Source organism: Schistocerca serialis, chromosome 2, assembly GCF_023864345.2.
Source record: "Schistocerca serialis cubense isolate TAMUIC-IGC-003099 chromosome 2, iqSchSeri2.2, whole genome shotgun sequence".
NCBI lineage: Eukaryota > Metazoa > Arthropoda > Insecta > Orthoptera > Acrididae > Schistocerca > Schistocerca serialis.
The window spans coordinates 435,134,665-435,146,838 of NC_064639.1; the positions used below are offsets into that span (position 1 = coordinate 435,134,665).

Genomic DNA, 12,174 nt, shown 5'->3' on the forward strand with positions numbered 1-12,174 from the left:
CCGTCGTCGAGATCATGCGGGGCCTAGGCCCTGTGCAGCCGCCGTCACAACCGGATGAGCCGACGACGCTGGGGAATTGCAGCCAGTCCACCCGTCCACTGCAGACGAGCCACCAGGAGGAGCAGGGAAGAAGACGGGGTGGGATAGAGTACACTCCGCACTACAAGAACGCCTCTTATGCCGACAGTGCCAGGACTCCAACCAGGAGCCTCCTACGGGCAGAGGCCTGCTGTCCGCCACCGAGCCGGCCGGCCAGCCGGGTGCCGCCAGCCAGGCATGGCCGAAGTAAGGGCATTCTATCGCTACGTCACAGCATGCGGCGCTGCGCTAGCAAGACTAGTGCGGCCCGGAGCTGGTGTCATCACTCCGAGTCAGCGAGGACTCGGGGAAGGTCGTTGATATCACCAAGCTCAGCTAGCCTGTGTTACGCAGGCCACATTGTACTCAGCAGGAATAAAGGTGTCATGAATTAATAATGTTTCTTTGGCTTTCTGACACGTTCACAGTCATTTCCTAGCGTCCTGTCAACTGGAGAGGTCACCGCTCGGCTTCCAGTCCACCGTAGGCGAACGGGACCACCGGGGTGCCTACACCACTCAACCCAACAAGCCACCTCCCTAAATGTTGACCCTCACTTCAAAGATGGCTACATCAGTACTTCCATCCATATCAAACCTACCAGTAATACCTCCACTTCGACAGCTGCCACCCGTTCCACACCAAGAAGTCTTTTCATACAGCCTAGCTACCGATGGTGATGAGCGGTCTCTCTCAAAATATACCAAAGGTCTTACTGAAGACTTCACAGACCGTAATTATTCTCCCAACCTTATACAAAACCAAATCTCCCATGCCTTATCTTTCCAGTCTCTCACCACTTCTCAAAATCTCACTGTCTGGCCACAGATGAGCATTCCCCTCGTAATTCAGTACCGCCCAGGACTGGAGCAACTGAATTACATTCTCAACCAGGGTTTTGACTACCTCTTGTCATGCCCTGAAATGAGAAATCTCCTGTCCACTATCCTTCCCACCCCTCCCAAAATGGTATTACACCATCCAATGAACCTACACAATGTACTTGTCCATCCCTACACAACCCCTGCTCCCACCCCTTTACCTCATGGCTATTATCCCTGTAGTAGACCTAGATGCAAGACCTGTCCCATACATCCTCCCAACACCACCTACACCAGTCCGGTCACAAACATTACCTACCCCATCAAAGGCAGGGCTACATGTGAAACCAGTCATGTGACCTACAAGCTAAGCTGCAACCATTGTGCTGCATTTTATGTGGGCATGACAAACAATAAACTGTCTGTTCACATGAGTGGTCACCAACAAACTATGGTAAGAAACAAGTGGACCACCCTGTTGCTGAGCACACTGCCAAACATGACATCCTTCATTTCAATGACTGCATCACAGCCTGTGCCATATGGATCCTTCCCACCAGTACCAGCTTTTCTGAACTGCACAGGTGGAAACTTTCCCCACATCCCTGTAACCATCCTGGCCTCGACCTTCGTTAAGTCATTGTCCTCACTCATTCAGTCCCTTCCCTGTTCCCTTTACAGCACTACACAACCCTCATTTCACCATCGCACCCAGTCTTTTTACTTCCCCCTTTTCCACTATCTCCCCCCCCCCTCCCCTCTCCTCTCCCTTGCCCACTGTCTAATCTCCCGACTGCACTCTCTCCACCTCATCCCTGTGCACTCCCCAGCAGTACTCCAATGTTCGCCACCCTTACCCTATTATCCCTCCCACTCCCCGCCGCAGCCTCCTCCTTACCCCCACCCCGTCACCTCTCCCATCATGCAATGGTGCTGCTGCTTGCAATGTGGCTTCAGTTGCCAGAGACTGCAGTCAAGAGTGTCTGTGTGTGTGTGTGTGTGTGTGTGTGTGTGTGTGTGTGTGTGTGTGTGTGGTCTATTGTTGACGAAGGCCTTACTGGATGAAAGTTTATTTGTGACAGTCCTTGTGTTGTGCCTATCTGTGACTCAGCACCTCTGCCATATGTTTAGTAGCAACTTTCTTTTTCATAATATTAACCCTTTAACTGCTCTGGATGTGTTAACGCGTGCGCCTTTGTACCTGTCCCTGTGTGCTCTGAACGTGTTTACATGTAGACACGTTCAGAGTACCAGGTAGAAGTACTGGTGGCACGCGTAAACACGTTCAGAGCACACAGGGACAGGTACATAGGTGCATGCGTTAACACATCCAGAGCAGTTAAAGGGTTAATAATAATAATAGTAACTGTAACAGTATAAGAAACAGCAATAATAATAATAATCAGTGATTGCTAGTGAACAATATTAATGTCTCAACATTCTTCTGAGTTCAACATACCTATCATGCTGACTCACTTTTTAGAAACACAGATGAGAAGAAATGGTAGAAGGAACAGAGATGTTGCAGAATGGTCAGGATCCTAAAGTCATCTGTAAACATGTGGGGTGTGTGCAGTGAACAATGTTCAGAGACTACATGATAGTCTACAATTCTTTTTTTTTCATTCAAGCTAACTTCTTCCAAGTGTGTACAACATAAGATAATTTTACAATAGGTATGATCAATGAGATAGTGCATTTGTTAAGATAGATTCTGGAGGATGGGCATTTACTGTACGTCAACAAGACGGCGACCAATGATCTGTCCTCTCACCATTTCACAGGTGTGCACATTCATATGCCTGGATATGGCACAGGAAAGTGTGATAGGACCCATGCTATTCATGGCATGGCAGACCATATTAACAGTAAGCTCAGACTTTTTGCAGATGATGCATTTATCTGTAATAAAAGATACTGGGAAAAAGCAATTACTCTACTAAGGAACTTGCTTACAAAGGACTCACGCATCTCATATTAAATTATTACTCAGTGCGTGAGAGACATCCCACAGAGAACTAACAAGGGAACTGAATGTATCTAAGTAAGGTTCAGATGATCATAGGTTTCTTACATCAACAGGAGAGTGCCACTGAGACTTTTTAAAGATAGACATCATTTTTCTCCGAAAGCCTTCTTACAAGTTTCAAGAAACAGTATTAAGAGAGTAATCAAGGAATATACTACAGCCTCTAGTATATCACTCCCATAGTTATCATGCAGATGATAGTAGGCTAACTACTGTCCACACAGAGATATTTAAGAAAGCATTCTACCCACAGTTTGAAGAAAAATGAATACACAGCAAAATAGGGAAGTGGTCTCTGCCACAAACTTCCCAATGATTTTTCAGAGCACAGATGCACACATGACTGATGTTTTCCTTGTAAAGAGTTGATAGTTCCTATATCATTGCAGAATGATCCTCTGTAAGAATAAATCATCACTGCCACCAGGACTACTGTGCTACAACATCATGAGACCCCCCCCCCCCCCCCACACGCACGCGCACACACACACACAAATTGAGTGGGTGCCCCTGAGATGATAAATTCTGTATTACACTAGATGTCAGCTTACACGCCAGTCCACGTACACATAAAAAAACTAATTTCTTAAACAACCCCTCATACTTTTGAAGTACAAGAAGTATATGCATGGCAGTATTCATTCCACTACTCTTAGCTGCAGAAGTGTCATGAAGAGGACTGGTCACAGATTGTCTGTTGCTTGGGGATTGATGCCCCTTAGATGTCACACGTGTCCTAATGGGAGGTTTTAGTTGAGTTCTACAGAGCTCACTTTGCTTCCAATTACACACAGATTAAATCATAAGGTGGCTATTCGTAAAGTAAGTTCTAGTTATTTAAAAAAATGTGAATAAAGTTACAGAATTTGTTTTACAACACTGCAAAAGTACACACTTTAATTTATTTTTCCACATAGTTTCCAGCTGCACTGAGACATCTGTTGTAGCATGTGAAGAGCTTTGACGTTCTGCAATCGCAAAATTCTTTTGCCTTTGACTGAAGCCATCCTACAGCCCTGACTTTCAACTCTCTGTCATTGCCAACATAAAAAAATATTAAGGTAAACTAGGGGGATGATAAAGTCAACAAGCATCCATTTCACTGCCACTTGCTTAATTGCATTGATCGCTCAACTGGTGGTCGTGATTCTGGATGTGGGGCATTAAACAGCTTAGTGATCAGTGTCCTTACAAAGAGTCAGCAAGCCATTCTTTTGAGGGGAGGGAGGAGGGGGGGGGGGTGTAAAGGGACCAAACTACAGGGTAGGGTCACCAGTCCCTTTTCGCTGACGCAAACAATGTTCAAGATAAAACAACTCCCAAAATTCGTCTGGGAAAGTAAAAGGGTGTAAAAGGAGTGGGAAACCACACCAAAGGAGAAAATGAAAGAAATGTACAAAAAAAGGAGGGCGTACACAACAAGGAAAAATAGAGGAGGGTTTTAAAATCATAGAGCAAATGGTCTGGGCTGGCTGATCACAAGAATAAAAAGGATGAGCCAGCCACTCTGTAACACACTAAAATGTCCATCCTAAAGGGCAAGGTGAGATGAACACACATAGGGAAAAGACGAAAACAAGGCAAACAAAATGCAAAGAAAGGGTGACAGAGAGTTAAAATGGAGGAAGAGTGGAGGCCTTGGAGAGAAGGCTAGACACCCACCCTTAGATTGCCTGATAAAAACCCCACAAATAAAACATAAAACTACATCTGCTGTTGAGGCATTGTCATCCAGCACCATAGGTAGCATGCTGGGAAGGTTAAGAGTCCACCGCACAGTGGCTAAAATTGGGCAGTCCAACAAGATGTGGACAACAGTCATATGGGAGCCATAGTGACACTGAGGTGGGTCCTCACGATGGAGAAGGTGACCATGTGTTAGCCACGTAAGACCAATGTGGAGCCAGCAAAGGACAACAGATTCCCTGCCAGTGGCTCACATGGATAACCGCCACACATTCGTTGTCTCCTTGATAAGACGGAGTTTATTTGGCATACCAAAGGTGTGCCATTCAGTATCCCAGATCGCAAAAACTTTGCGGCAGAAGACCAATCGCAAATCTGTTTCCGCCAGGCCAATCTCCAGAGATGGTTTACTGGTAACTGTTTGGCCAGGTGGTCAACAAGCTCATCCCGACATGTCCTGAGGTCCAAATGAAGGTCACTGAACGTCCACTGTTGCATAGGACATAAAGAGACTCCTGGATAGGCATTACCAAAGGATATCGAGGGAAGCACTGGTAGAGAGGTTGTAGGTTGTTTAAGGAGTCAGGAGGACACACTGACGCAGGAGCGGATATGCTCAAGAATGCAATAGATGGCTACCAACTCTGCAGTGAAAACACTGCACCCTTCCAGCAAGGAGCGCTGTTCTGTATTGTAGTGTAGTGTAGGCGAACCCAATAGACCATCGACCACTGATCCATCTGTGTAGACTATTTCTGAGCCCTCAAACTCACTAAGAAGAGAGAGAAATTGCCAGCGGAGGGCTTGAGAGGGAAAGGAGCCTTTTGGGCCGTGCGATAGGTCCACCGAAGCCGTGGCTGAGTTATGAACCATGGGAGTGTACGTAAGTGGACCCACAGAAAAGGTGGTAGAGGGGAAGCATCGACTTCAGTAAGATGCAACCAGACATGGATTTCAAGGGGATTCCCAGTTCTGGGCCGCTTTTGTGGGAGACGTATTACTGTTTTCGGGAAAATGAGATGGTAGTTTGGATGGTGATCCTGGAGCAGTGTGTCTGGCCGCAGACAAGCTGACTCCCATTCCCACACAGAGAATAGAAAATTGTAAACCTTCCCATTATACAAGAAGAAGCGGGGCCTTGTCATCTCCACAGTCCTATGGAACATCTGAAAGTCAGGAGCTTGTCTGGGTGATGCAGTGACAGCAAAAACAGCTAAAATCTGAGCCATGTCTTTAGGCGTGTCCACCAAGACCCCATTTCTCAACAAGGCCATAAGGTGAGGTGTAGTGCACTTCCTGAAATCTGCCTTATTGAGTCCCAAACACATGGAGTGAAAGTGGACCGATAACTGGAAGCTACAGATTCCTTACAGGACTTCCTCTTCTATTCTTTTATCACTTGCCTCGCTTGTGCTCTTGAAAACATGAAGGCACAAAGGTTTTCTGTAGTTGGATGGTGTTTGAAGTGCCACAAAGCTGTGTATCAGGCTCTGCTTTCCGAGCAACATTCTATCAAGGTGCACGCCGCCATCTGAGGTGGTTGCTAGATTGGGTTCCAAAAGGTTCCTTCTCCTCTCTTGTTTTTCATGAAAGTGCTATTGTAGATTAGTGCCTGTTGCTATAATTAAGAGCCTTCTTCTTGAGTGGACTGACCAACCGAGATCTTTTTGTGTATATACTACCTGATGTTACACCTATCCCATCAGGAGCAGATGTGAATTAATGTCATTCCATAGGGATCCCAAGAGCCACTAGGGAAACAAGCATTGACCCAGGTAGGGCCCTGGCTTGTTAGCCTTACACAACTGGCAAAGTAGGGGAAGGGGGGGTTTGCAAGTGCCTCAGAGGTTGACCTATTGATTTACCTCAACAGCCATTCACCCCATCAACATGCAGCACACCATAAGACTGAGGTTTTTCTTGGATAGAGATGTGTATCTTCCTTCCAGTCCAGGTGGTGAAGTGAAGGCCTCCATTCTCTGAAACACACAACATTCAACCGCTGCTTTCGCAGAGGGAAGGAACACTAACCAAACGACACTTTGAAAAATCTTCAACAACTTGTGGGAAAATCTATCACCATCTCCATCAAAGTCTAGATTTAAAGTGACATATGTTTCCACAACACGAGGTCTGGTGGCACTGACTATTCCCCAGCTCAGGGAAACCCAGGGTTAAAAACATAACCCTACCATCTCTAAGTTGTGGGGTACTCTTTGTCAGGCTCCTCTGCTGAGACTGTCCAGCTTGCCAGAAGCTATGTTACTGCTGGCACAGCCCTCAGTGTCACTGAGGCTGGCAAACCCTCCCACCTGGTGTTGGACGTGCCTATGATAAGGCTGTGCCCCACGAGAGTTGACCACTGAAGCCACAATTTAGTGAAGAACTGTCATCTCTTGGTCCACTCTCAAATTATTGATATTCTACACTGTTAACTTCATTTCCACTCACATTGGGAAATAAACAATTTTACCTTAAACCTTTGGCACAATTTAAGAGGAAATCAAAAAACAAACCTGTGCTGAGGTGGACTGTAACAAACAGCATAGTATAGCCTACAACCCTCTAGTACCCACAAATATTTACCTACTGAAGTTAATCACAAGTTGTTTTTCTTTTAACACTGTCTTTACATTTCCCATTGCTAGAAATGCTGCCTGTCCATGGATCTGTAGTTAGTCACCACTTTGACATTTCCTTAGACAAACTATTTTATTGGTAGCTGAAGATCTGATGCAGGTATCAAGATATAAAGGCAACTCTTCCAGCAACTGTCACAAGTGTTATCATACCATCTACAGTGTTACTCTGGTGGATTCTATTTGTAACAAATGGAACTCTGGTATACAATATTGTGAATAAACTCCATTGTTTCAGTGTGGCAATGACTTGAGATCTGTGACTTGTGCAAACAGGACTTCAAACAGTTTTGCAATTAGGCATGGGTACAGGCCTTCAATCATGAAAAATTTACAATAACACCTACCACAAATTAACCAGTTATCAGGAGCTAGCAATAGCTATACTACAGGCATTGCAAGCATTTGCTAATGTTGCAGATACATTTCTCGCACTACCCCTGTTTATGGCTTTTTAAATACGGTATTTAATGAACAACATGGAGAATGGGATGCTTACCGCCAACAATTGCAGTAGCTATATTTTACAGCTCGTTAAATTTCTGTGATTTCTGATATTGAAAGAAGAAAAGTCATATTCTTGCAATGAAATCCTGAATTGTATTAGCTAATACAAAAACCAGAGCCATAAATGAACTTGGCAGAACTTCAGTTTTCTACAGTGCTTTCTTTATTGCAATAACATTTTTCAATAGAGAAACAAATTATTGCAGCCACCTGCTAGATAACCATGCATGTTAAGGCACTGTTTCTGGGACAGGGAGGTGCACCGTCCACGGTATGAATCCATCCTGCGGATTATTAATGACGAGGGTCAGTGTCACAGCATGCCTGGATGTGGCTTTTAGGTGGTTTCCCACATCTGCCTACATGAATACTGGGCTGGTGCCCAAGTCATGCTTCAGTTACATGCTTTGTAAACATTTGAAAATCTTTCACAAACTTTTACGACTCACGTTATGCAGACAGTTGGGATACACACATTTTGTCCCAAGGGTAAGGGGATGGCGACAGGAAGAGCATCTAGCCATCCTTCCCAATTAATCAAGGCAAATCCATTCACAACTATGCCAATCTCATGCAGATGTGGGACTAAGGCACAAGACAAGGACAAGAAACAAATTGTTGCAGCCAAGTCAGAAACCTGGCAGCGAAAAATGGGCCGCAATCAATCACATGTGAACTGGGCTTACAGTGATGTGGACAGGACTATGTGGACACACTAATCAGGGACGTTACAGTGTGGTTTACACCCCGACTCTAAAGTAAGGAACCAAGTACAGGCGAAATCAGATCTGTTTCTGTTGGAAATCATGCAATTAGCTCAAGTCCACGAAACTGTCCATATAACCCAGAGCTCATTTCTGATGGAGGAAGATGTTGCGACAGTCAACTGTCTGGACTCATTACGCAGGACATAATGCCAGCTTCAGCAGGACCCCTGCCACCCTGTAATGTCATAGGCAAACACACTAGCTATGACATGTTGTGTCATCAGGAGCAGTGCCATTGCCTGATTGTAAAGAGTTTCCTTCGCCACACACACAGCACATGCCTAGAGCAGCGAGTGATATGCCTCAGGTGTGACAAAATGGACACTTGGAAGAGGTATGTTGTAGCAGCTTCAGTGCAGATACACCCCAACCTATGGAAGGGATTCAAGTGAATCAGCAATCCACAGAAATGTCAGTTTCTCGAATCACAATCTAGTAACTGTACTTCGTTGCTGTAATATGGCTGATCAAGCTAGACATTATGAAGTGGGCGATACCAGCTATTAATAACTGTCGCGATACATGATTTTCTAGACTTCTGAAACGCAATTTACATCACTGCATCTTCCGAGCTATATTGTCCAATACAAAATCACGAGTAACTGTAAAACTCAGTAGAATGTTTAGCTGGCACAGCAAATTTCAAAAGCTACATTGTAAACAAGCTCCTATACTCATGGTTTTTTCGATCTTGACTTCTTCTGTTAAAAGCCAACTACACAATTTAGATGTGCACAAGGACAGAAAGCTGTATATACTATATTTATATACACTGTATAACAATACGCGCTGTAATTAGTCTAAGCTTGTACTTGGGATCCCAATGGGAGCAATATGTAGGATGCTATAGTATTTTCTTCACTAAAACGGATTCTTAATTTTTTGTAAGTAAGCTTTCCCGTCCACGACGAGAGCATTAGAAACGCAATTCTAGCTTGAATGTCATAAGAAACGGGACGGGAAATTACTGTTACCTTTACAAATGAACCATCCCCGCGTTCGCCTTAATTTACTCGACGGAACTTTAAAAAAATATAGGGGTGGACGAACGGGAGTTTGAAAACATGTTACCGAACCAATATCCGATGACTTAATTATTGCGCTGCCTCGCACAGTAATGACTTTCAAGACTTGACGACAAGTATCCCTTTACTTCGGCACACGTAATCAGGATTGAACTAAACGATGATTTAGTTCACAACCACTTATCACAAGCGTAATGAAAGTTGCAAGTGCAAACTAACAGAGGTCTGTACAACCAAGCTTACCTACAAGAAATTATTACAGTTCTGAAATGTTTAAGTCATCGTCAACTTTCAAATGGTTGTTGACATGTTAAGAGTCATTTTGATAGATGTGTTGATGTTTAAGCTGCTTTAACGCACAAACTTCTTGTGACACCACCCGAAAGTTAAAAAACATTAACACTTTGATTCACTTCATAACGATTTCCAAACAGGTGTCCCACTGATCTGACACATTGTACACATTACACAAAACATTGGTACACAAAACAACGCATTTAAACACACCAGAGATTTAAATATTACTAGCAGAAAATGTCAACGATACTATACGTCATGTCATTACAGTAACCGCCACAAACATAGGCCACCTTCCCAATGTCCTTGAAAACTTGTACATAACCCTCCGTGCTTGCCTGTAGAGACAGTGTTCTTCTTCGGCACGACAGCGCAGGAGTATGCACAGTATCACCCAAGGGAAAATCCGTGCAATACGCACGTTTATTTATATATAAAAGCCGATTTCGGAATTTTCTTTTGTGTGAGATCGCATGTAGAAGAACGGTGTACCGATTTGAAGCTCTAGATTCACTTATTTTACTGTTCCCGTCGCTTCTGCATAGTCTTTCATTAATTGTACCAATACCCGTTTGTATTGTGATATATTGTGAAACATCAAACTTTCATGAGTGGTGCGATAAAATCGTACTGTTATTGTCAATTATAGGCTTAAAGTTAATTTTACTCTTTTAAGATTTTTGAAAACAGTAGGCTTATCCTCGTTCGAAACATATGTTTTCTAATGTCATTGAACAATTATGTGAGAAACAGGTTATTTTTGAAAATTTTCGGTCGCTTACAACACTATATTTTCGTAAGTTACCGTACCGGTACGAGTAGTTTGGATACATAATTTATTTCGTAGCAAATCAGCGTTTCTGGTTCGCAGTTCTGCCAAAGAATACATTGTATCTGAATTTCATTGTATATCAGTGCCACTAAAGGTGCGTTTTCCAGAATTTTCGGAAGCTACCATTGTCCTTTGCATAGTCTACAAGCAATTTGCAGTAAATCGGGGTTTGTGATTTAGTTAGTGTAGTAGAGATTCTAGCTAACATATTATGTTGCATCTCGTTTTTCCTTAAAGAGAAGTTGCCCTATATATTGTCTGCATTTATCGTAAATTAACTCTGCATTCGAGTTTGCAAACAACTGTAATTAACCTAAAAACGTTTTAGGAAACTAGAAATTTTTACCACAAACTTTTGTCTTGGCTTAATAGAAATCTTGTTTTGTGTATTTGCTTCAGTTCTTATAGGAAAATACCAACTTTTAGCTCAAGAGATTAAAAGATAATCAATGGGCTTAATTTTGAGTTATTTTTTATTAGCTTGTAATACATTGCACCAGCCAAAATAAAGCCCCACTGTGAATGCTGTCCTCAAGCATGGGATAAATTGGTTGACATTCATAGGCAGCTACAAATCGCCCTGACTTGTGTCAAAAGATTGACTGTTGCTTTGAATCGATGTATTGGAAGAGCTCCCGAGAGTCATGTACCTGTGATACCGGTACCAGAGGTACTTCAAGTACTATCTTCTCCTGTGGATCCTGTCACCTCTGCAGAAAGTAAAGGATCTGCCATTACTCGTTCACCTGAATGTGAGTGGCTTGTCAATGATAGATCTAGGCATTCTGTACAGGGTGGATGGGGACCAGGGAGGACTCAGAGTGTCGCACCAATCGCGCTAACCAAAGAGTTTGAGATCCAAACCTGTTTTGTCTGGTATGAAGAGGAGGCAAACACAAAATGGAGGGGTCTATTAATTGTCAGCAGTTCGAACATCCGGCAAATAATAGTACCCCTAAGCGAAATAGCAGCAAGGGACAGGAAAGAACACCAGGTGCACTCAGTGTGTATGCCTGGGGACCTCATACAACATGTTTATGAGGCTATTCCAGGATTCATTGAGGGAACAGGGTGCAACCGTCTGCAAATCGTGGCACACGTTGGAACATATGATGTGTGCCATCTGGGCTCTTTGGTCAAATGTGGGTCATTCCAGTGACTGGCAGAGAAGGTTGCGAAGACCAGCCTTGTGCATAGATTTTCAACGAAGCTCACAGTTTGTACCATAGACCCCTGAACTGATCATGGCCCTTTGGTTCTGAGTCAAGTGGAAGGAACGAACAAGAGGCTTTGAAGGTACTGTGATGAGCTAGACTACGACTGCATGGACTTGCGCATAGGGTTGAAAACTATAGGGTTCCCCTAAATGGGTCAAGGATTTGTTAGATTCGGTGACTCTCCATCCAATCCAGATAACGATAGCTATAGGTAACCTAGAAGTATCAGTGTAAGATGGAATGAAATGCCTCCCACAGGTGAGAGTATTAAAATCC

General features: G+C 43.7%; 1 protein-coding gene across 2 annotated transcripts in view; it reads right to left on the minus strand.

The window, feature by feature from the left end:
- Window positions 1-10,073, minus strand: part of LOC126457295 (SWI/SNF-related matrix-associated actin-dependent regulator of chromatin subfamily A-like protein 1) — a 132,419-nt gene extending 122,346 nt beyond the window's left edge. The window contains exon 1 of one of the 2 annotated variants that reach the window (XM_050093468.1): window positions 9,796-10,073. Coding sequence is in view for 1 of the 2 variants with exons in the window: in XM_050093467.1 (XP_049949424.1) it covers window positions 6,480-6,491 (12 nt within the window). In the remaining variant the exon portion in view is untranslated. Of the gene's footprint in view, window positions 1-6,479; window positions 6,578-9,795 lie in introns of those variants that run through there. The other variant, XM_050093467.1, reaches the window with a different exon arrangement.
- Between the last annotated feature and the right edge of the window lie 2,101 nt (window positions 10,074-12,174).